General features: G+C 35.3%; 1 protein-coding gene across 5 annotated transcripts in view; it reads right to left on the bottom strand.

The window, feature by feature from the left end:
* Positions 1-23,700, bottom strand: part of LOC129005004 (mitochondrial Rho GTPase) — a 60,246-nt gene that overhangs the window by 2,877 nt on the left and 33,669 nt on the right. For all 5 annotated transcript variants that reach the window (XM_054433776.1, XM_054433771.1, XM_054433754.1 and 2 more), the window contains exons 10-14: positions 22,375-22,510; positions 21,220-21,350; positions 19,816-20,028; positions 19,295-19,357; positions 738-871 (exon numbers count right to left, since the gene is read on the bottom strand). In XM_054433776.1, coding sequence (XP_054289751.1) covers positions 738-871; positions 19,295-19,357; positions 19,816-20,028; positions 21,220-21,350; positions 22,375-22,510 — 677 coding nt within the window. The remainder of the gene's footprint in view (positions 1-737; positions 872-19,294; positions 19,358-19,815; positions 20,029-21,219; positions 21,351-22,374; positions 22,511-23,700) is intronic.

Below are 23,700 nucleotides of genomic sequence, written 5' to 3' on the forward strand. Positions count from 1 at the left end.
ATATTCTACCGTCATTTGTTCATCAACCTTTAATTCTTTAAATCTCTGAATTTTGAGCTTAAGCTGGGTTTAACTAGAATCGTCAACACTATGGCTGGGTAGCTGAATGGTTTACGTACTTGCCTATCGATCAAAAGGTCTTCAGTTTGATCCTGAGAAAGGTTAGTCGATTTTTGATGGTTTGAAACCGGACCCAGCTGTCCCAGATATAAATAAATGATCCTGACTAATGAACATCCTGATCTTAGTCAGTAACAACGCTACACAGCTTTATGTAGCTGTGATCATCTTAATGCTCATCTTACATCATTCTAATCTACACTCATCCTTCACTCATATTTGGGCACCAAGGTGGCATCTCAGTAATTAAATAATTAAATTAATTATTAAGTAAATTAAATTAAGTAAATTAAATAAAATTAAGTAATTAAATAATTGATATGATATGGTGTTCTAAAAAAATGAGGTAAATATCCTTAATTACAACAATAGTTTGTATTGCTGAGCTCTAAACTTATTTGTTAGCGCATAATAATTATTATTGTGGAAAATGTAATTGATGTATGTGTATTAATAAATGCCACTAAAACCAGACATATCCAACAAACTACCTGAGCATAGAACTGAATGATGTGTTTATTGATTTTCTGTTGTACATGGCCAATATAAAAAATATCATTGCTTAAATATGTGTGAACCAGTTGAACAAGCTAGCAGAACTCTAGGGTAGAACTTACGGGAAAGCAGCCATTGTTGCCAACTTGACAAACAGCTCCGAGGCAGACTCTTTGTTAGCAGTGAAGGCATGAGGGGGTGAAAGCTTCTGCAAGTCACAAAACTCTGCTGGCTGAAGATCAAACTCTTGCCTCACCTGTGGGGCAGAATAGATTTGTGGACGAGGGGGAAGAAGAATCTTAGATAGGCTAAAAATATTTTGTAGCAAATTCATTTTTTTAAATATTTATAATTTAAAAATAAAGAGTCTCGCTTAAAAATGTATATGTAGTTGAATGAAATTAAATTAAAATTCTTCTTTATTGAGGCAAACTTATGGTCCTTTCCTGCAGTTAGTTGACCTCTAAAAAAAACTAACAATTACAGTAAACCATAGCATTCTTCTTACCAAACTCAAACTTGTAGGATTCACAAACAACTTACTAACATTTTTAAAGTCAGTGATACGTATGAAACTATTGACTAAGACGTGCCTTGACGAATCATGACATCTACAATCTAAAACATTGTTCAATGGGCTGCAAAGAATGGACTAAGACTCAACCCCTACAAAACAAAGCCAATCATCATAGGTCACTCACTGACTGATGGTGGTGCTGAAGGGATATTATCTTAACTGGATGGCCGGGGCTTGGCAGGATGGCGGGCATTAAGCCTTGGTGCAGCAGAGAGTGTATGTGTGTGTGACTGTATGTTAGGGAAGCAAAAGAAATCCATGCTATGTAATTTGTGATATTTTTTTATTTAATACAAATTTTCTTGTTTTTACTTTTGTTAATCTTTTTTAATTATTATTAGGTTGTCCTGTTAGAAGATTGTCATGATTCATCAAGGCACTTCTTAGTCAATAGTTTCATTCGTATCACTGACTTTAAAAATGTTAGTAAGTTGTTTGTGAATCCTACAAGTTTGAGTTTGGTAAGAAGAATGCTATTGTTTACTGTATCGAAAGCTTTACTGAAGTCAAATAATCTTAAAATAGTGCATTTGCTACAATCTTTAGGAAATATATCATCAATGATATGAAGCATTGCTGTTTCAGTACTGTAAAATTTATGGAAACCTGTTTTAAAGCTATTAAGAATATTGTTTTGTGACAAAAAGTCAGAAACTTGGGAGTGAATGACTCTAAGACTTTAGGAAGAACATAAAGGATGCTAATTGAGTAATTGGTCTTTAGTCTTGGGGATGAGATCTTATTCAGTAGAACTTCAATTATCTGAGGTAATGGGGGGGAGGGAGACCACAGATAACTGAAACCACGATTAATCCTACATAAAAAACCCATACAAAGTATAAAACTGTATAAATGGAGTTAATGTGATATTACATCATCAAAATACAATTAGTAGGCTATTGCACATGTTAAGTCATTAACCTTGGCTCAGTAGTAATAAAAACTGTAACGTTTCTTTAAAATCATAGCTTACTCACTCAAACTTAAACTCATACAACGACAAAATCCTAATAGCAATAAATCACGTAAAACAGCTTAATAGAAATTCTAGTACCTACTACCTAGTCATAGGCTACTGTTATATGCTGTTTCAGGAAAGAAGAATGTCGATAAAAACAAAAACATTAGATTCCTCATTAAAAAGTATAAAATCGTAGTATTTAACGATAATAATAACAGTCTTAAATAAAATAAGATAAAGATAACAATGGCCATAAAATAATGATAAAAATTAAAAATATGACATATTCTTTCTCTTTGTAATTCTATTCTTTCTAGGGTTTCTTTTTATACACACTTTCAACAAGTTGTCATGGTTAATAATCACCCAACCAAAGTCTACTAAAGTTGCCATGGTTAGGCTACTTAATCACCCAATCACAGGCTACTAAAGTTGTCATGGTTACTGATTGCCCAATCCCTAACTGTTGTGACTAGCAAGCGCACAGCAGGCAGATGTGTTTGGAGCAGACGATTGTCAGTGCAAGGGGATAGCTTGACCTTGAAGAGAAGAGAAGCTACCGATCTTCTTTAGTCAATTGAACTGTGATGTTTCAAAAGCAATAATGTTAGGGCTTAGGCCTACTGTAAATAAATAATTTAATAGTTAAATATAAAATGCATTCCAACACATTAGTCTAAAGTAAGATACATATTTTATAAAATTTTCTTGGACAATGAGGTTATGCAACCTTATTTTGGAGGCATCTATTGACCACGGTTAATCCGCCGCCCTGGTTCATCCGCCCCCGGTTAATCGAGATTCTAATGTACAAGTGCAGAGAGAGTTGGACGTAGACATTAGCACGATGTTTTCCGTGGCGTAGGCCATTTGCTGTTTTTATCATCAGTCTTGTTGAAAGTAGAGACCAAAGTTACCGGTAGAAGAATTTTAGATGCAGATCGAAGAATGACTGAACAAGAGAGATTTCTCAACTTAAGGGGGACGTCTCAAACCCAAATTCACACATATTTAAATATGTTCACGTGTATAAGACTATCAAAGACTACAGTAACTCTTAGTAAATTTAAACATGCCGATCATCAAGCAATGTTTACTAAATTTAACGACTGACTCGATGGAAACTGATGAATACACGTTGCTGGCTAATGTGTACAACCTTCTGCAAAGCTTAAGCCACTTATGCACACTTTCTACACCAGAACACTTTTCTGCATAGTGCATACACATCCATCGATCGACTGTCAATTTTAACAGCGGTTGGCTCCCTTACTACAGAAACCTGATCACTGAACACCACTAACACCAGTGGTGTCATGGTAATTTTTGCAGTTCCGTAATGGTGCACCTGGCCCAGAACTGAGATATTATAGGCCAGCAGCCCCCCCCCCCCCATAACTACACGTAGCAGAATTGTTTATGTTATAATGTAAAATTGTCCAATTTAGTGTTTTTACTTTTTGACAAGCTTTTTGAGTTTTTTTTTATGCTGTATGCTAACTTGTGCCAAAACTTACATATTTAGTATATTGCAATATTGTACTGCAGAATTAATACAGACATATACACAAGAATATTACTTTTTCCAAGAAATAGTGTTTGCTTTATTGTATATTTTAGGTTAGGAAAAAAAATAAAAGTTAAAATATTACAAAAACCTAATAATGATGTTAACAAATAAAAAACCATTTCTTTACAAATATTTTTTGTATATAAAAATGCTTTATTTCAGATATCATAAGTCATGAAACGGTGTTCTAAATAAAGTCTTTGACGATTCTTGAACCACTTTTCTTCAAACCTTTTCTAAATAAGTTAAACAAATGGATTTTTTTAAACGTTTATATTAGCCCGCTTTCTTGTCCGGTACAAATTTTGCAATAAATTTTGAACTAACTTCCCGATGAGCTAGAAACTAGAAACTAGAAACATAGCTCACAAATGGATAACAATGCAATACTGTATAATTTTATTTTCATATTCCCCTTGGACTAAGCCCAATGGGCTTCAAAATTTTCCATGTTTACATTATTATGAAAGAATATAAATATATCAATTAATTTAAGTCAGCTGTAAATACTTAAATTTGACAGTTCAAAGAGCAGAGGTTAAGAGGTAGGTAAATGTTCTGCTCCCGAGATATTCTAAAAATATAAAACAAGCATTTCAAAGTAAAGATAAAACATCTTATTACAGATAACAAGGTTTTGGTTATGTATTAACAGGCCATATAAAATAGATTTAACGTATTTACACATCAAAGACTAAAAAGTAGAAAATAATTTATAAATAAAAATAGTTTTTAAAAATGCCATGTTTTTAAACGCACTAAAAAGTAGAAAAAATAATTTATAAATATGATGAGAATCATATAATATAAAATCACTTCAGGAAATAGCCCAGAGCATAGGTCTAAAAATGTCTTTTGAGAAAACTGAAATAATGTTAACAAAACCACCATTGGCTAACAAAATCAAAATTGGAGAACATTGCATCAAAATTGTAGAAAATTTCAAATACTTAGGTGAAGTTATAACGTACCATCTTAAAGAAAATCCATCATGGAAAAATAGAATTAATAAATTGATCAGAATGCAACATATTACTAAAAACACATACAACAAAAAATACCTATCAATAGCAACAAAATTGAAACACTACAAAGCAGTCATACTTCCACAAATAACATATGCAAGTGAAACTATAAAGGGTGATTGATATAAGTGTGCCAGCCGTTTTATTCAAAACTATAAGATATCAAAAAAAGTTAAATGGAAAGTGCCTTGGATTTTTTACTTAAAAAATTAATTGTAGTCAAGTCCAAAAAATTATTTTAGCTGCCATTTTTCCAATATGGCCGCCAAATTTGATTTTTCTTATGGAACACCCTGTATTTTATGATGTACTCCGGTAGAAAATGTAATTTTAAGATGATTTTATTCTTGTAATTTGTTTCATAAACCTAACAGTTTCATAGATAATAATGGTTTGCGTTGTGGAATTTCGTATAGTTAAAAAAAAAAAAAAAAACCAGCTGGCATGCTTGCTTAGACCTTTCTCGAAACTCTTTCTCATGCCGAAATTTCAAAACTTTAACCATTATTATCTTTTAAACGGTTAGGTTTATGAAAAAAAATCAAAAGAATAAAATTGTCTTAAAATTACATTTTCTACCGGAATATATCATAAAATACAGGGTGTCCCGTAAGAAAAATCAAAGTTGGCTGCCATATTGGAAAAATGGCGGCTGAAATAATTTTTTTGACTTGACTAGAATTTTTTAAATAAAAAATCCAAGGCACTTTTCGTTTAACTTTTTTTTAGGGGTGGGCGAGTACTCGACTGTCGAGTAATTACTCGAGTAGTTGGCAATACTCGACAGTCGAGTCGAGTAGTTAAAGATACTCGTGACTCGAGTCGAGTAGTAGACTAAGCCGATTTCATTATTTTCATTGATATTTGACAAATAAATAGTAAGAAAGGAAAATGTTTGAGTTTTATTTAATCCCTTAACCCCTTTAAATATTGACATACTAGGCCTACTAATAATCGACAACCATTATCATTATTATTGTTGGTTCGCTTGCGTCATCCATTTCACTGACAGCGACAGCGACAGTGCCGACAGCTGAGCTGACACTGGGTGATAGGCAGTGGTGTAGTAGGTGTGCGAATGCGATGCATCGAATCCCGATTCGATCCAGCATGCATCAAAATACCAATGCATCGATTACGTCACGATACAGCTCTACTAGTAAAAAGGGATGAGTCGATTATCGTCATCGATACCACCGATACTTGGACATTGGTATCGGTACCAAGACTCGATTGTCAAAAGTCGATTCCGATAATACCGACATCCGACAGGGATAAATATTTTATTTTAACATTTATTTACTGTATAGCTACAGTATTAGTTTTGTAATCACGGTTAACAATTTTCATAGCCAACTTAGAAACTATCTAGTTCAAAACAGCGACGGTGCCGGTGACATTGTTTAGCTTCAGCATTGCACAACACAATCTACGAATCTACATTTCAAGATGTCAGACTCAACTCAAGAGACAACCGGCGCGCGAATGTCCTGCCAACACGAAATTAATTATACTAAACAATGTCTGTATCAATAAGTCAGACATTTAGATGTATTATTTTTATTTTTAGTACAAAATAAATAACCTAAACACGTTGAAATTTTCAGATTAATAATCCCTGCATTATACGCATCATTAGAAAAATTATATTCAACCATTAAACTTTAACATCGTCGTATGGTTAGGCTTGCTTTATATTGCGCCAAAAAGTAGATCCATATTTTGATCTGTACTATCTACCTGATTAAAGAGTTTAGTGAAGTTTTAAGTGCTACTATAACATAATGTATTTATTGAAAAATATTATAAGCCTTAGTCCGTGTCGATTTTGTAATGTTATAACGAATGGTGAATGTTGACAATAAAAGTATGTAACAACAGTTCTCATTGGTCAGGAGGCGTCAATGCACTACCATGTCAGCCAATCGACTTTCGTGTTTCAATGGAGCAAATGACGATTGCTTTGACATCGTCTAATGTTTTATTGTGGGTGGAAAGGGTATCGATAAATATCGTGATTCGAGATCGGATATGTAGGACGTGTTTGTTTATAAATAATGAGTATTAAAGAATAAAAAACTAGGTTACAGACAGGTTCGAAACTTCGATTGTTCCGATCCATTGTTGACACCCCTACACGGAGGTTATAGTGACGTCGTGCATAAGGGCAGGCCGGTTCACAGTGAATCCACTCTGCCGAACCTTGTTCTTGGTATAATCGGGAACATAGTCAAACACTTTTGTTACTAAATAAAACTATGAAATGTTCGTTAAAAGCACTCTTTTGGTCTTTTGGAGATTTTAGTCCCAAACAATAATCTTTATTGTAGGCTAAAAGTAAAACCTATCTATTGCCATAATTTTCTCCACAGACGTCGACTTAGGCTATTATGCAATGTCTTAAAAAAATTCCAGGGTTTCAGGTTTCAGTCAAAATACTTTTGTAAACATTGACAATGTGCTGTTTTAGCACAGTTCATTCCTTGACCACGATCGTTTTTACTCACTAGAGAAAAGACTCTCCTTACAAAATGTATTTGTAGGCCAAGATGTTTGTAATTTTTTTAATGTATAACTGCAATTGCTTTTAAAAAGAAATACAAAAACTGACAAATGACTTAGATTAATACTTAAAAAGTTAAGCCTACTTATAAATTAGAGGAAACTTTATTAGATCTCATCATAGTCAAATTCAAACATTTACAGTATTTCAAAATAATTAACACTCTTGTGTAATGGAAATCTGCAAGCGACTGAGGCCGAGGGCGAGGGAGGGCATGTGAACCAGGCTTTAGAACAAGGGCAAATTCGGTACTTCAGTATTAAACGGAGGCCACCATTACGAAACGCGCCGCGGCACTTATAGAGGGTTAAATTGTTATAGATGTTGTAGTAGACCTATTCTAGTATTGTTGTGAGTCGAGCGTTATCAGATGAGTCATGTGTCTACTCGCAGAATCCCCTCCAAGTAGGCCAATGTCAGGGTCGTTGACCGGAGCGCGCGCCATTACCTGTCACTGTGTCTGAAACGGAGGCCACATTTTGTCAGCGCGCTGCGGCGGTTATGTTAGGTTGGGTTATCATAATAGAAAGTATAACTCGTCTGGTATCGTTTGATTCATAACGAAGCGAGGAAAGTCTTACACACATAATATTTACGATAACCCAACCTAACATAACCGCCGCAGCGCGCTGACAAAATGTGGCCTACCGACATTGCTGCGTTCTGGGTTGCACAACGTCAGAACCAGGCGTCGGATTAATTCTAAACTTCACCTGTTAATCTATTAAAGTGTGTTCTTTCCAAGTATGTAGTTATTTTTGGTATCCGGTACGAAATATTTCTGTAGGTTAGGTGGCCTCCGTTTAATACTGAAGTACCGCAAATTCTGCCAAACTTTCTCTTTTCCTCCCCCATGTCCCGTTAGACGGTGGGCGGGGCTTCACACAATAAACAGTTCATTCATTCACAGTAGAGAAGAGTTTTTGTGGCAGTGACGTATGTCTCTTGTCTGCTCTTCAAGTTCACACATCTGGACTTCTTTAAAACAATTACAAGTTGCTATACCCGTGCTTTGCAACGGGAAGAAAATGTGACCCAGAGAGCTATTAAAGTAATTATGATGTGTGTTTTAAAATACGGCAAGTCTATGATTTAGTTTAAAAATATAAACTGATTTAAAGTGTAAACCTACTTACTTTCAAACTCGTACTTTTTATGTTCATAGATTCAAAGGTATATGACAACATACCTAAGTGTAGCAACAGCATCAATTTCTTCATATTGATGCTTCACGAATGACATGTTTTACCATAATTCTTCAACTTTAGTCAAGACTCTTTACTATATAAATTACATAATGAAACATTGAGCAATACTGTACAAAACGTATACAACCTTTCTTTAAAACCAAACATAACCCTCCTAAATCTACATAAAGCATCACAAACATCTTTTTTGAGTAAATACACAAACACCACTTCATTGTACTGACCAGCTGTTTCATTAACTAAATTAAACTAAATCATGTAAACTTTGGAAGCATGCCAGGCGTAGCCCTTTGGAAATCAGCCTGTGGGACAGAGCCCTTAGGATATTCGTCCATATCAATACTTTTCGGCAAATCTACACACTCTAAGCTTCAATTTGATGTGACATATGCCTATATTTTTATTTGATAAATTGCCTTAATCGTTTACATAAAATTTGATTGTATCACTTTAATAATATAATAGATAAGTGATAATCTTTATTAAAAATAAGTGAAAAACTGTTGACATTTTCAAGGAAAAAAAGTTAAAAAATAAAAGTGTTAAAAATATTTCCTACAGTTACCTAACAATGTATATGTTCTCTCACTGATTTGAGAAAGCAAAGTGGCCAATTCGCTCATCAGTGAGACAATGTTAACATTGTCTCACTCTAATTACTTTGTCTCACTCCAGATTTGCAACGTGAAGGCACGAAATAGTGGGCGCGTAACATGCAGGCAACGTCGTATGCGTGCGAAATACGTTGGCAGCACTGGCTGTAAATCAGCTGGTCAATTGTTGTACTGTTGTATTTGTCACTTCACATTAAATGTTATATTAAAAGTTCACTTCTGTGTAAAAATAGGTTATGTTTCTTCGTCAATTTATTTGTTTTATGGTAACTGTACTAACTGTAGGAAAAGTATAATGTGCAACGAGTTCAAAGTACAATTGCCTCACTCAAGAAACCATTCCTCACTCGCCTACGGCTCGTGAGTAAGGATTTCTCTCGAGTGAGTCAATTGTTCACTTTTCTCACTAGTTGGACAAATAACTATTGTTTGATTAGTTATTCTGTATTTCAAAAATATCCTCATTTATGAATATGTTTTCAGCTAGACTTGGTGACTTTTTCATAGTTAAACAAATTTTGAAGATATATAATTAGTGAGAAAATGTCATTATATAGGAAGTTAGTTTTTACTCACTTGGGGGAAAAACTTACCTTACAAAGAGTATTTGTAGACCAAGATGTAGGCTACGTAATTTAAAAAAAATTATAAACTAACGAGTTAACTAAGAAAATTTCATGGAATTTCAAATAAATACAAAAACTGAGAAATGACTTAGATAAATACTTATAAGCCTATTTATAAATTAGAGGAAACTTTATTAGATCTCATGCTTTAGTCAAATTCAAACATTTACAGTAGGCCTATTTTAAAATAAACACTTAGTTCCATATTTTTGCAATTGTTTTTTTGCAATTAATAATAAACCTTTAACACCAAAATATAAGTTTGATACACATACATATTGTGTTTTTTACATCGTTTAAAAGTTTTTAACCAGGTCTATTTTTGGTGAATTGAGAAATGCTTTGTTCGTAAAAATGAAGATGGAATATATGTAAAATAAAATTGTTGATTTTCTCGTGAACTACTCGACTCGAGTCGACTCGATACTCGAGTATTAGGGCTAATTACTCGATTCGACTTGACTCGACTCAAAAAAACACTACTCGCCCATCCCTACTTTTTTTGATATCTCTTATAGTTTTCGAATAAAACGGCTGGCACACTTATATCAATCACCCTGTATTTAAAACAACCAACACTGTAGCGATAGATAAAATACTGAAAATAGAAAGAAGAATCATCAGAACATGTATAAACAAAAAATATCAAAAAGATGGAGTTTGGAGACTGGCCTCAAATAAAACTGTATACAAGGAAATAGAGCCATTGACAAGTATAATTAAAAAGAAAAGAATTTCATTCATTGGACATCTTTTAAGGACACCGGAAAATAAAATAGAATAAGCAAGAAAATAATTGACAAGTTGTGGAATAGCAAGAGTGACTTTAGGTGGATTACAGAGATTAAAGAGGACCTGAGAAGGTTGAAAATATCATTAGAAGATTTGGAAAATAAGTCAGAGGCGCTTGCAGTACTCAAAGACAAAAATATCATCCTGCCAAAAGGTGCAAACAATCAGAGACAAGGAAGAGTGGTTTCGGAAGAAGAAAGAAAACAACGGTCGGAAGGAATGAAGAAGTATTGGGCGGACAAGAAGAAGAGACAGAATTTAAAAAGAACCTGACCATTATATTGACTTAAGTGATCCAATGTTGGCCATAAAATAATAATAATAATAAATAGACAATAGACAATAGACAATAGACAAAATCTTTATTGAAATATTCCTAGAGAACATTCATGCGTCAGGTACATAAAATGTACAGTATGTACGTAAACTATTACAGTAATTTGCAATTACAATTAGAATTTTTTTCTTTTTCTTCTTTTTTTCATGGTAGCTTATTGTTTAAGAATTCATCCTCAGAGTAGAACGGCCGGTCCATAAGCCATGTTGTCAGGTGCTTCTTGAGCAGATTGGGTTGTTCTCTCTTGAGGTGCTCTGGTAGGTTGTTAAAGTACAGAGCACCTTTGTAGGATGGTTTCTTCTCGTACAGACTCAGATGGTGTTGTGGGAGGGAAAAATTGGCGGCATGTCGTGTGTTGTGCTGGTGTATGTCTCTGTGTCTTGGCTGGGCTGTTTTAGTGGTGTGGATAATGACTTCTCTTATGTAGAGTGAAATTGATGTGAGAATTTTAAGGTTCTTGAAGGCTTCTCGGCAACTGTCTCTGTAGTTCAGGTCGGCAAGGCATCTAATTGCTCTTTTTTGCTTTAAGAGTACTCTTTCCAGGTTGCCTTTTGATGTTCCACCCCAAGTCGCAATGCCATATCTGAGGTGGGACTCGAATAGAGCAAAATATGCAACTTTGGCTACTTCTGGGCTGCAAGCTTGCTTGATCCTACGTATAACGTAGAGACTTGAACTTAGCTTTTTGCAGAGCTGGTCTATGTGGGGTTTCCATGATAGCTTGGAATCAATTATGATGCCTAGGTATTTTGTGGTGTTTTGTGTTTGTAGTCCCGGTATTGTAATGTCTGTGTTGTTGCGTTTGGTGGTGAAAGTCATTTGAACGGTTTTGCTTTCGTTTAGAACTAGGTCGTTGGAGGTACAGTATTGCTTTGTTCTCTGGAGTTGTGTGTTGGTTTTCTCTTCCAGATTTTCCATTGTTTTGTCCGCAAATGTGAGAACCGTGTCATCTGCGTACATGGTGGTGTGTCCATCTTCCCCAATCCAACTAGGTAGGTCATTCGTGAGAAGGAGGAAAAGGACTGGGCCAAGTACTGATCCTTGGGGTACTCCTCTTTGCACGTCTACAGCTTTGGATTGGGCCTTATACTTAGTGTTGTTCTTTATGTAGGCTATTTCCACAAGCTGTTTCCGGTTACTAATGTAGCTTTTAAACCATTCTGCTGCTCTTCCTCTCACGCCTAGTGTTTCCAGCTTGAGTAGAAGAAGTTCGTGGTTTAGGCAGTCGAAAGCTTTACTAAAATCTAGGAAGAGGCTTGTTGAAGTGCTGCCTTCTTCTAGTTGGTCTAGTATGTGCTCCGTCAGTTGTATTAAGGCTGTGGCTGTCGATCTGCCTTTGATAAATCCATGTTGTTGACTATTGAGAAGGTTGTGTTCTTGAAGATGGTGTAGGAGTTGGGCTAGTACTATCTTTTCGATTATTTTTGAAAATGTTGATATTAGGGAGATTGGCCTGTAGCTGTTTCTTTCTATCGTTGGTCCATTTTTGTATTTTGGGTAGACTTTAGCTATTTTTAATTTATCTGGGAATTTTCCTTGTGAGAGTGATTTATTTATGAGGTCTGTCAGGGGTATTACTATTTCATTTTTACAGTTTTTTAGAAGTTTAGCTGATACCTCATCAGTTCCGGATGAATTTTTCATCTTTAGAGATTGAATGGCCTTTTGCACTTCTTCTTGTGTGACCCGTCTGAACTGGAGTGTGTGATGTGTTGCTGGTAAGTGGTCTGTTAAGGCATTGGTTCTAGAGTTATTGTTATTTTGGAGTGTTCGGTCGGCTATTGATGAGAAAAAATCATTAAAACAGTTTGAAACTTCTATTGGGTCGTCTATTGTTTTATTGTTGACTTGAAGATGGATTTGGTTTTCAGTATTTGATCTCGCTTCCCTTTCTCGGTTTATTGTTTGCCACAGTGCTTTGGACTTGTTTTCAGCCTGGTTTATGTGAGCTGTGTTGTTTTCTTTCCGAAGCATTTTCAATTGCTGGTCGTACTCCCTTTTTTTAATAGTTGTTCTGGCTTTGTCTTCCATAAGTCCGGTTGTTTGCTCCTTTTCTAAGGCCTTTATATATTCATTTTTAAGTCTAGCCGATTCTTGATTCCAACACTGTCTCCTTTTATGTTGTTTAACTCTTGACGTTTTAAGAGGGCAGGCGTGGTTTAGTGTTGTCTGGATGATGTTGCTGAAATTGTTGTAGGCTTCATCTACGTCATGAGTTTGTATTATAGTTTCCCAGTCTTGTTCTTGTAGCTGTGTCTTAAATAGGGGTCTGCGGGTCAGACTTTTTTGGTTCGGGTCGGGTCGGGTCGGGCCGATAATTTTGGTCCTCGGGTTTCGGGCCAAAATCGGGTCGGGCCAAAAATTATTAACTACCAGATTTTTTTCTTTTTTTAACTCCTATCTGTGTTTATAATATTACTTAAAAATAACATATGAAAAACGATTGTATTTATGTATATTATTTCATGTTCATAACTTATTTACAGCTTAGGAGTTGCCTCAACTGCAAGAAAGAAGAAAATATTTTTTTTTATCAAGCCATTCTTTCCCATTTTCATAACTGTTGAAATATCTAAACAGCTATATTACAACAAGTTTGTAATGGAACTTAATATAAAAGGATCATAAACAAATCAATTAACCTTATCTCAAGTTTAGGGCCTGTGGACTGGCTTAAAGACTGCAAGCAAGAATAAAATAAAAATTCTATGTTTCCACCATGCAATATGAATCATTCATTCCCTGCCTCCTAACCTCCTAAGTATAAAAACCTCACACTTACAATAGCATTATTAGTTACATCATCATAAATAAAGAATTATTTATTATTGGCATTACTAGGCCTACAGCTTTACATAGGAATTATTTTTTATAGGGCCTAAAATAGTAATAGACTAAGCAACATGACAAGTGGAGAACTCATTGAAGAAAAGATTGTGAGTAAACTAATTCACTTTAAAAACTCTAAAACAGTAAATAACACACATACATTGTTTATGGTATAGTTTAGTTAGTTATAGTAAAGACTGTAAAAATTGCATATATCATGTCATACACAGTTAAAGACCTACGGTATTGCAAGAGATTAAAATCCTAAAACAACTGATTTTAGCTAATAAATGAAAAGAATTAAAAATCCATAAACTCAAGTCAAACAATATCACAATAATTAGGTACCTGAAAAGGAACTCTTAATATATAGAAAATTATATTAAATCAAGAGAAAAGAAAGTTAAATGCTAATTTGGCAACATAAGCAGACAGCAGAGACATTATAGTGTCCTAATTAGCAACACAACTCAATGTTTTTATACTGTAAGTCGATGTTTTTGAAACTGTAGGGTCTTTTTCTCGGAAGGAAGGGGGAAGGGTAGTAGAATGTAAACAAAAAACCATGAACCACTCTCACAGCCAGGCCCGGGGACACTCAAGGTTACAGACCCTCCCCCTCCCCTCCCCGCCCCTCTTACACAACCAGAGCCAGGCCCGGGGACACTCAAGGTCATAGACCCTCCCCCTCCCCCACCCCTATTACACCACCCGATTGTTCCAATTGCTGACAAAATGCAAGTAACAAAACAAGGAAGTAGAGACAAAAAGATATATTTTCTTTATTCAAAAATATAAAACTGTTACAGATAATTTCCAAAGAAATTAATTCATGGTAGTTTGTGTCTTGTAAATATTGTATTGGATCTTAGAAATATCTTTTTTGAAACTCAATCTAACTTAAGAAAAAAATAATTTTACTGATAAAAACTTTCATAAAATTTTAAAATATTTAGGCCTAACCTCTTTGTAGACTTGCTGATACTTGATACTTAAAAAAAAATTAAATGGTGACCATACAATGCCGAACCAGACGATCAGAAGTGTTGTTTTGTTTTGTTACTGAATGACAAAAAGGACACAGGAAAATAAAAGAACAAGATACAGATCTGTACACTATATCAGATATTTCTTTTGTTTATAATTTATTATGTAACTAAAATACTAAAATATATTTTAAACTAGGTATGGAATAAACAATAAATAATTAAACTGGTACCTCTGGATAAATAGTCTTTCTTTTGACTTCGTTTTCTTTGCACTGTTGTGTCACGGCTTTTGTTTTGTCAGTAGACGACTGGCTCTGGCTAGTGACAGTACGGCATTTGCTCTGTTGTGTCTTTGTTCTTAAACGTGAGCAAACTTAATATTTAATTATAATTTTAACGTTTTAATTCCTCTGTAATAATATATATAAGAGTGTTTCTTTGAAAATTACTTATTATAACTTTGAAAATAATAATTTTTTTTTTGGCCCGACCCGATCTTGGCCCGAAAAAATCTCTGACCCGACCCGGTCTCTCGGGCCTTCCGCTGGCCCGACCCGACCCGAAAAAATCGGGGACCCGCAGACCCCTAGAAAGTTATCTATTGTTGTTCTGTTGAAGATTCGTTTATTTTCTTTGATGTTGTTGATGATCGGTTTTCTAGTGATGATTTTTGCGATTTGTGCGGTATGGTCAGATAGTCCTGATGTTATAACTGAGGTTTCTATTTGTTGATTATCAATGTTTGAGCATATCCAGTCTATTGATGTTTCTGAGTCACTTGTAATTCGAGTGGGAGGTAGCCTCAGTCTTGAGATATTGAAGGAGGTTAGGAGTTCTTCAATTTTTTCGTTTTCATTGTCATCAACTAGGTTGTTTACATTGATGTCTCCCATTATTAATATTTGCTTATCCGTAGTGAGCACTGTTTCCAGTTGTTCAGAGAGTATATCGATGGCTTGGTCTAGGTTTGCACTTGGTGGCCTGTATACTCCGAGGACCAGCAGTGGATTCCTGTTTAGCTTCAGTTCAAAGAGCACGGTTTCGCAAATTAGTTCTGTTTCCTCGCTACTTGTGCATATGAGTGATACATGCTTTTCCCAGCCACTTCTTACATAAGCGACCACTCCTCCTTTGACATGGGATTTCCTTGAGAAGCCTCCAATAAGTGAGTAATTTTCTACCCACGTGTTTTGCAAGTTTTGTTGTGCTACGCCGTGCTCTGTTATTATGATCAGGTCCGGGTCTTCATCTTGGAGGAAGTGTGCTAGTCTATCAGTTTTTTTAGATAACCAATTTATGTTTTGGTGTAGAATTTTAAGTCCTTGTTGGCTATTAGGTGTTTGGAATTTTACTGTACGGAGTGTCGGAGGGGATGTGTTACATCTTTGAGCTGGTTTTTGTGCTTTTCTCTGGGATGAGGGTGTTCTTCTAAAAAATGATGTTGGGAGGTGGGAGTGTTTAGGGGTTCTTGTGTGCAACTACTAACTTGTAGTGTGTTTTTATGCTTTGGGAGGGGTGGTTCTGCGATTTTCTCAATGTTGATGTGGTATTTGGAAAGTTCCTGGGAGCTAAGCAAGTTTGCTTGTTGTATCCAACGGCCTAGTTTATCATTACTGCTGGGTGTTATGTAAAGGAATGAGTGTGTGTGCCTTGAGATAGCAACGATGCAGTGGTGCTGCGATTCATAAATTTCTTCTCTTTTAGCAGATGTTCGTATGACAGCTATGTTTTCTGCTTGCCGTCCTTGAAATTCATGTATCGTAGATGCGTTGAAACCTAGCTTGTTTAGTTCTCTTTTCTCAGCTTGTTTGAAGACCAAGCATTTGTATTTATTTTTGTTGAGAGTGAGGTTCAGGCTTTCTAGTCCCTGATACTGCTGTGTCGCCAGTTCTTTCTCCGTCTGGTTGGTGGTTTGCATTCCTTGGCTGTAGAATTTTGAGAGGATGGCTGTGGTGCTCTTTGTGCATCTGTATGTGGTGTTTAGTATTTTTGTTGTTGTGGCTATTTCTGTAATGTTGTGGTATTTAACTTCTAGGTTCTCTGCTCTGTTTATATATGGTATTTGGTTAATGTCGCCAATAAGCAATACTTCTTTAGCAGTTGATAAAATGGCTGCAAAGAGTATTTCTCCGGCATGCATCATTAGGGCTTCGTCGATGAAGAGCCTGTTATAGGTGTTTCCTCTCTTAAGATGTTGGGTGGAGTTTATTATGAATGAATGCACAGTTCGGAAGGTGTCATTGCATTTTGCCTGGCTATGGTCTGGGTGGTTGGTTTTGTATCTCTGTCGGAAGTCCATTGCCGCATCTCTTGTAGGAAACAGGATGAGGTCCCCTGTAGCATAGTTGTTGAGTAGGAAAGTTGTTTTCCCACATCCTGGCACACCTTGGACTAAGTTCAGTTTAGTGTTGTATGAGTTTTTAATGTCAATGTGTTTTGTGCTATTATAAAGATGTAGTTCGTTTAGGAGTATTGTCTCGTCTGATACTAAGATGTTTTGATTAATTGCTATGTTGTTTGGGGCAGTTGCATAATTTCCATTACCTTTCCTCAGTAGTTGCACTAGACGTGCTCCATCGAAACCGAATTGGTAAGGTGTTGGGTGTGTTGTTTCTTGTTGGGTGAGGAAGTTGTAAATAAATAAATGTTATAAATAATAATAAAATATGATGAGAGAATAAATACTTGTAAGATTTAAAACGAAAAACGTGGGGCCCATGCAATAGATCATAATAGTACAATAGGTGAAGTTAATTGTAAATTAGCATGCACCCCACGTTTTTAGTTTTAAATCTTACAAGTATTTATTCTCTCAACATATTTACAAATTAATTTCTACTTTTTAGTGCGTTTAAAAACATGGCATTTTTAAAAAGTATTTTTATTTATAAATTTTTACTATTCATATTGTTTGGGTTTGGCCCCACATGTTCTTGTGTCATCAGCTGTGTTTTCTTCACCATGTTTTTGCATAGAATGGCGGCCATATTGAAGTTACGAAGTTTGCCAGATTTTGCAACATTTATGTTGTATTTATTCTAAAGCCTATGGAAAATACCTCAGCTGTTCTTACTTGTATGTCATTCTTTCAATTTATTACCTTACTAGCTGTAACCCGCGGACTTTGCCCCGTTTAACTTCTTAATTTTCAAGATGATTAAATTTGCATGGCTCAATCACGTCCTGACGTCCTGGTTGAAGTTTGTTTGCTACGCTCACTCACTTTTAGGTTAGAGCTCGTCCGCTGCGCTCACTTGCCTTCAGGTTAGCTCGTTCGCTACGCTAACTCGCCTCCAGGTTGAAGTTCGTTCGCTACGCTAACTCGCCTCCAGGTTGAAGTTCGTTCGCTACGCTCACTCACCTTTTGGCTGCAAATTAGCTGTTGTCATAAAAGAAATAATAGTGATGCACCCTGATGGTAATCCTTGTAACTTTAATGCTATTGAACATCATAGAACAGAACCAACTTGTTAAATTGAAACAGCTGTTAAGATTCATTAATTCCATTTAAATATGAGTACTCATAAGGTTCAACATGGGAAACTCCAGAGCCACTGGGGCGGAGCCCAGAGGTCGGAGGGTAAAATCCTTTCTTACTGAGCGTCTACTACCCAAAAGGAAGATGCCTGCCAAGTTTCAGGTTCCTAGGTCTTATGGTTTCTGAGATTTTGTGATGAGTGAGTGAGTCAGTGGTATTTGAGCTTTATATATATAGATTAAAATCTGGTGTGATTATTTGTTTGCAATGCTCTATTATGTTTTTTTTTTTTTCAGATTAACTTAACCAATCAATAGTTTAATTAATACTTATGAAGTAAAACAAGTTGAAGCCCGTGGGTAACAGCTTGTTACTTTAAGTTCTATTTTTGCATAACATTTATTTGTCTGCGCGGAAAAATATTTCTTTATTTACAATCAACTTTGTTATAACAGATTGTATTAAATGTCCACTTCCTTCCAAAACCAGTGCCCCCTGCTGAACATGATTCATACTTGGCAGGAGTGTTGATTTTCCTCACAATGATATTGGCTACTATGACAAGCCTAATTGTCCTTCAGTGTTAGGCCTATTAACAAATCTTAGTGGATGAAGTAACTAAGTGTTGTTTCTCAAATTGTTGAGAAATTGTTGGTTTAGTGTACCTGGCTGGGGTCGATGGAGATCTTAATTTATGGGCATCCCTCGTATTTGTATTAGTTAATTATCAGTATTATATTTGATTGATAATCAAATATCAGTATTTTTGCGTTGTGAAGAAAAGTATCAGTTATACCAAAATGATTTGCTCTAATTATTCCTGTCCTCGACTTCGATTCGTATGTGAAAATAATTTGGTGTTCGACTTTGCCTCACAAATGAAACTGAGCTGTACAGGAAAATGCCACTTACGGCACTAATAATGAAATATACAATTTTTTACTCTTCTTCTTCCTTAGTGTTGAGCTGATTTCAAAAATTGAGGGGACGAACCTTTTAAGAAGAAACTTTTAAGTCATTACCCTGAGCAGCATAGCTCACACTTGATCACAGTTAATCAGTTAATGTAGGGTTTATTGAGATTGACAACTTATGTTTCATGTCACTAACCTGTGGCTGATCTGCTTTGGTACACACCACCATCACTGGTATCTTGCTTTCTCTGTAGTATTTCTGAAAATTCAACATGATATATAAGTCACATTGAAAAATTTACTTTTCAAAAGTCTGAGTGGAAATCAGCTAAAGTAAGCTCATGAAAATAGTTATGATTCAATAGTTTTTCCCGGTGCCTTAAAACAAGAGAAAGTCCTATTGACTTTTATAAAATTCTTGCATTTACTTATGTTATGTTACACAATGTTTGTCACAGAGTAGTTTGTATTTGTAATGTTAAAAATATTTTGCATGAATGAGACTTTTGAGATCTGGGAATTAGGACCAAATATTAAAAACATCTTTCAGCTTACCGAAACGGCAGTTTGAGCAAAATTGTGTCATTAGACAAGCTTAAACCCAAAACACATTACACCTGTCTCAATAGTCTGTGGGATAAGACTCTCTTACGACATAACAAGAAACAAATAAATTTGACAGATGGGAAAATCAATGAGTTAAGAAACTTTACTAACCAGATATACATTGGCTATATATTCAAACGACTGCGGGTCAGTCCCATCGTACACGAGACACACGACATCACATGCTACATCCACAGGATGCAGCACTGCGTTCTTGTTGGGCAAGTCTACATCCTTCAACACTAGGTACTTCTCCTGGCCGTAGACATGCACCATGTTGATGGTACATTGCACCACACCCTGGATCTCAGAGTCTGGTACATCCTGTGACAAAGTGAAACTGCTTCAGTAAGAGACTTCCTCCATTTGGATTTCTTAGTTCAAACTTGCTTATAACTTACATAGTCGTACTTTTTTTCCATAACCACTTAAAATATACAAATCATGAACATATTTTAGTGTATGGTGCTGTTCACTATGAACAGATTTTAGTGTCGGTTCCCCTGGGAAAAGTTAATTAACTTACAACACCCACTTGAACTTGTTAATTAACTGCAACAAGTGCAGTAGAACCAGTGGCGGATAAACTGTGCTCAAAAGATATTTATAAAATTACGTTACACAACCTCACTATAAGTAGAGAAGTACTAGAAACATAATTAGGCGTGGTTAAGAAACATATTAATTTATTCTTCATTCTCCTGGTTCTCAACATAGAATGAGACAGTCTCAGTTTTACCCCTAAGGATACCACATCTTAGAATGTTAATATTTATCAAATAAACTTTCTATCTAGTTTCAATAAAATTGTTATTCAAGCCTAGCTTAAGTGTCAGCCTAGATTCCAATAAATTACAAATGGAACAAAGCCCTGACACACAACCAAACACAATCAACTGTTCTGATTAAATCTATGTCCATAAGAATTAGGATTGAAACTTGTGATTTAAAAACAAACCGGTTTTACCCTCACCAACCCTTTAAACAGAATGTGCATACCTACTTTAGTGTTTCTAGGTACTGTAACAGAGTTAAAACTGTGACTTAGTTTAGTATACTTGTAGACCCAGTGCTCGATTAGTGGGGGAACGCGGCGGAACGGAGTTCGGGTACCTCTCTTTTGGAAAGATAAAAATATAGACATAAATAGATACTAATCACATTAAATAGGCTACAGTTCCGGCACCTCATTTTTTTACAAATCGAGCACTGCTTGTACCTTTGACTATTGATGCAACTGGACATTTCATCCCCATGTTAAAGTTGTCACCAGTTTTTTTGTTGTTGTAAAAATCGTAGTACTTAATGTGAGCCACCAACAGATTGTGCTGATCTAAATTACTAATTTTTGTCGAATACACACTTTTTTACTAATTCAAACTAATGGAAAGGCTTATTGGGAGCTATAGCAACTGTTATGACCCATCAACTTGGCCAGATATAATTGTGTAGACACTAGCGCTTTCTGTGACCAGCTCACGAAACTATATTCTTATATTCTATAGCCTAACTGACCGCCAAGTACTGTCCAATATGGCTCCGGCACAGCATAGACTTTCCCACTCCAATGGCTCCCATTACATGACACTCGTAAATGTTACGAGTAGACTGACGCTTGAGTAGGTCCACTTGCTTCTCCCTCGTTACTACACAAGAATAAAAATTAGGCTACTTTGAGTAAAACTCACTTTCACAACATGTAAAAGCACGAACGGTTACATTGATTCTACAATACTGACTGCATACAGTTAAATTTACAAGAAAATACGTAGGTAGTTTTAGTTTATTTCATCACTAAGATCAAAAGAGCTTGATGTTTTTTATGCAAGCTCAAGTTTTAGGGGTGAGGAGTTTGAGAATGAAAAATGAAATGAGCAAGGATTGAAAAATGCAACTATATGTGCTGTGTGATGAGCGATGTTCCACCATGTTGTACTGTTACATATTGTATTCATTATTCAATTTAGTTAACTTAACCAAACTAGAAGTTAAGCTTCACAATATATTTCTGATTGGTCGTTTGCTGATTTCATCAGTTTGGTTTCTTTTTTGATCTGTTGTCAGTTTTTGTGTTTTCCCCTTAAACTTACTGAAATAGATTTGTTCTATACTTTTGCAACAGTAGTACACATGTTTAAAATTAACTTGTGCTTCAGTGGAGGCTATAATATTTCGAAGCAAGATGTCAAAAAATTTGAGAGAGCTGCAAAAATGCAAAAAACAATTTTTACCCCATAAAACCTGTTCCCACAGTGCAATCTTTTTGGGTTTGCCAACTCAATTGAATAAACGTAGGTTTACACCTTTTTACAAAATTCAATCAAAATCTGATCATTTTTACATGAATTTGAATGAATGGGTTGAACCTCTGAGGACATCAAAACAAAAAAGTAAATCAGACCAAGGTTTAGGTCTTACTATAGGACCTACAGTAATAGCTGATAACAGATTACCTGATATAAAGAGTATGGTATAGGCCTAGCGGAGAAAAGATTTTACTATAGATAAAGACAAGCAGAGAGACTAAAGACTAAATAAAGATCTCGCCAGCCAACTAAAACCCATAAGAATTATAATTCTAGTCCATTAGCAAGCTCTTGTTCATATGCATTCAAACAGAATATAACACATGATGATGTAAAAAGTAAACAGTGCATGGAATAGACTCACCAGTGATTGCAGACAACTGGTTGTCATCGTCAGTGATGGGATAGCCAAGGTAGGCCAGATACTCCAGGGTGGTTGGGAGATCATGAAGTGTGGTCAACATCCAGAAACATATGAATCCATGTAGAGTCACCCAGCCCTGACAAACACAAAGAACAGTAGTACTAGGGTCGGATCAACTATGGTCGTAGATATCCATACAATTAATTACGTTACATAACCTCAATATCCAAGAAGAAGAAAATACAGATAAAGTAAAAAAATAAAATTATTTCTTAATTGTAGTGAATTAAAATACATTGCATATTAAACTATTTTGGTCCATTATAGATATGCAGTAAACTCCCACATTATTATTTTTGAAATATCACAGTTAGTTTAAGAAAATAAAATAAACTAGTGTCCCTGTTGCTCGAATTCGAGCAATTGCTAAGTATTACAGCACAGGCATTATTTTAAAACGAATAACAGTCATATTTTCTGATGACTTTAAAAAGAGTCTACTGAAAGATTATGGAAATACTCAAGATGTACATAACAGATCAATATAATCAACATTTCTTGTAAATATCTTATCATTTTTCAAAAGCTGATCTAGTTTTTTAGTGTTTTCTGCAAATAGCCTTACTCATAGCCTAGCCGCATTAGGTTGTCCATAATAACGATTATAATAATTTGAAAATAACCATTATTTTTGTTTCTTCCCCTTGGTGGTGTTCTATGAATTTCCTATGTTACCATAGTTTGCAAATCGGCTCTTTCAATGATTACTAAGAAATGCAGCACAGTGTTAATTCAGTTTTCTTTTTAGTTTTTAGTATATCAATATTTATCCAGGCTCTCGCTTTTTTCCATTGTAATACTTACACCAACCCAAATTCAAATAGTAAATCTTTCATTTCAACCACGTAAGTAAATGTTTGTAGCAAACTGTTTAGTTAGCAAACTTATTGACCGTTTACAATTAACATGTGTTCTTCTTCTCACTTTTAATTTCTGACAACAGCTGCAGTTTCATAACAATGGTTGTTTCCCATGTTAATCTTATGGAGAAATACGAAACTTTAAAGGGCCCCAGGGCCTCACTCTCTAATTATTTCTGTAAAAAGAAAGTTTCCTGCACAACTTCACGTTACGCTCTTTCCAATGAACCAAAAACTTGTAAATCGGTTCAGTAGTTTCGGAGGAGTAATTGTCACAAAAAACCTGCTTGCGTATTAAATAAGTACTAGTGTATGTACACTAATCACGAAATCGAGCAATCGCAAAGAAGTAAAGGAGTCCACTTAAATTTAGGAGAGCATTGTATTTAGACACGTGATAACTGGT

This window comes from Macrosteles quadrilineatus, unplaced genomic scaffold (genome assembly GCF_028750875.1).
Source record: "Macrosteles quadrilineatus isolate MER2022 unplaced genomic scaffold, UCM_ALF_1.0 Scaffold_1__1_contigs__length_201487025, whole genome shotgun sequence".
Classification (NCBI taxonomy): domain Eukaryota; kingdom Metazoa; phylum Arthropoda; class Insecta; order Hemiptera; family Cicadellidae; genus Macrosteles; species Macrosteles quadrilineatus.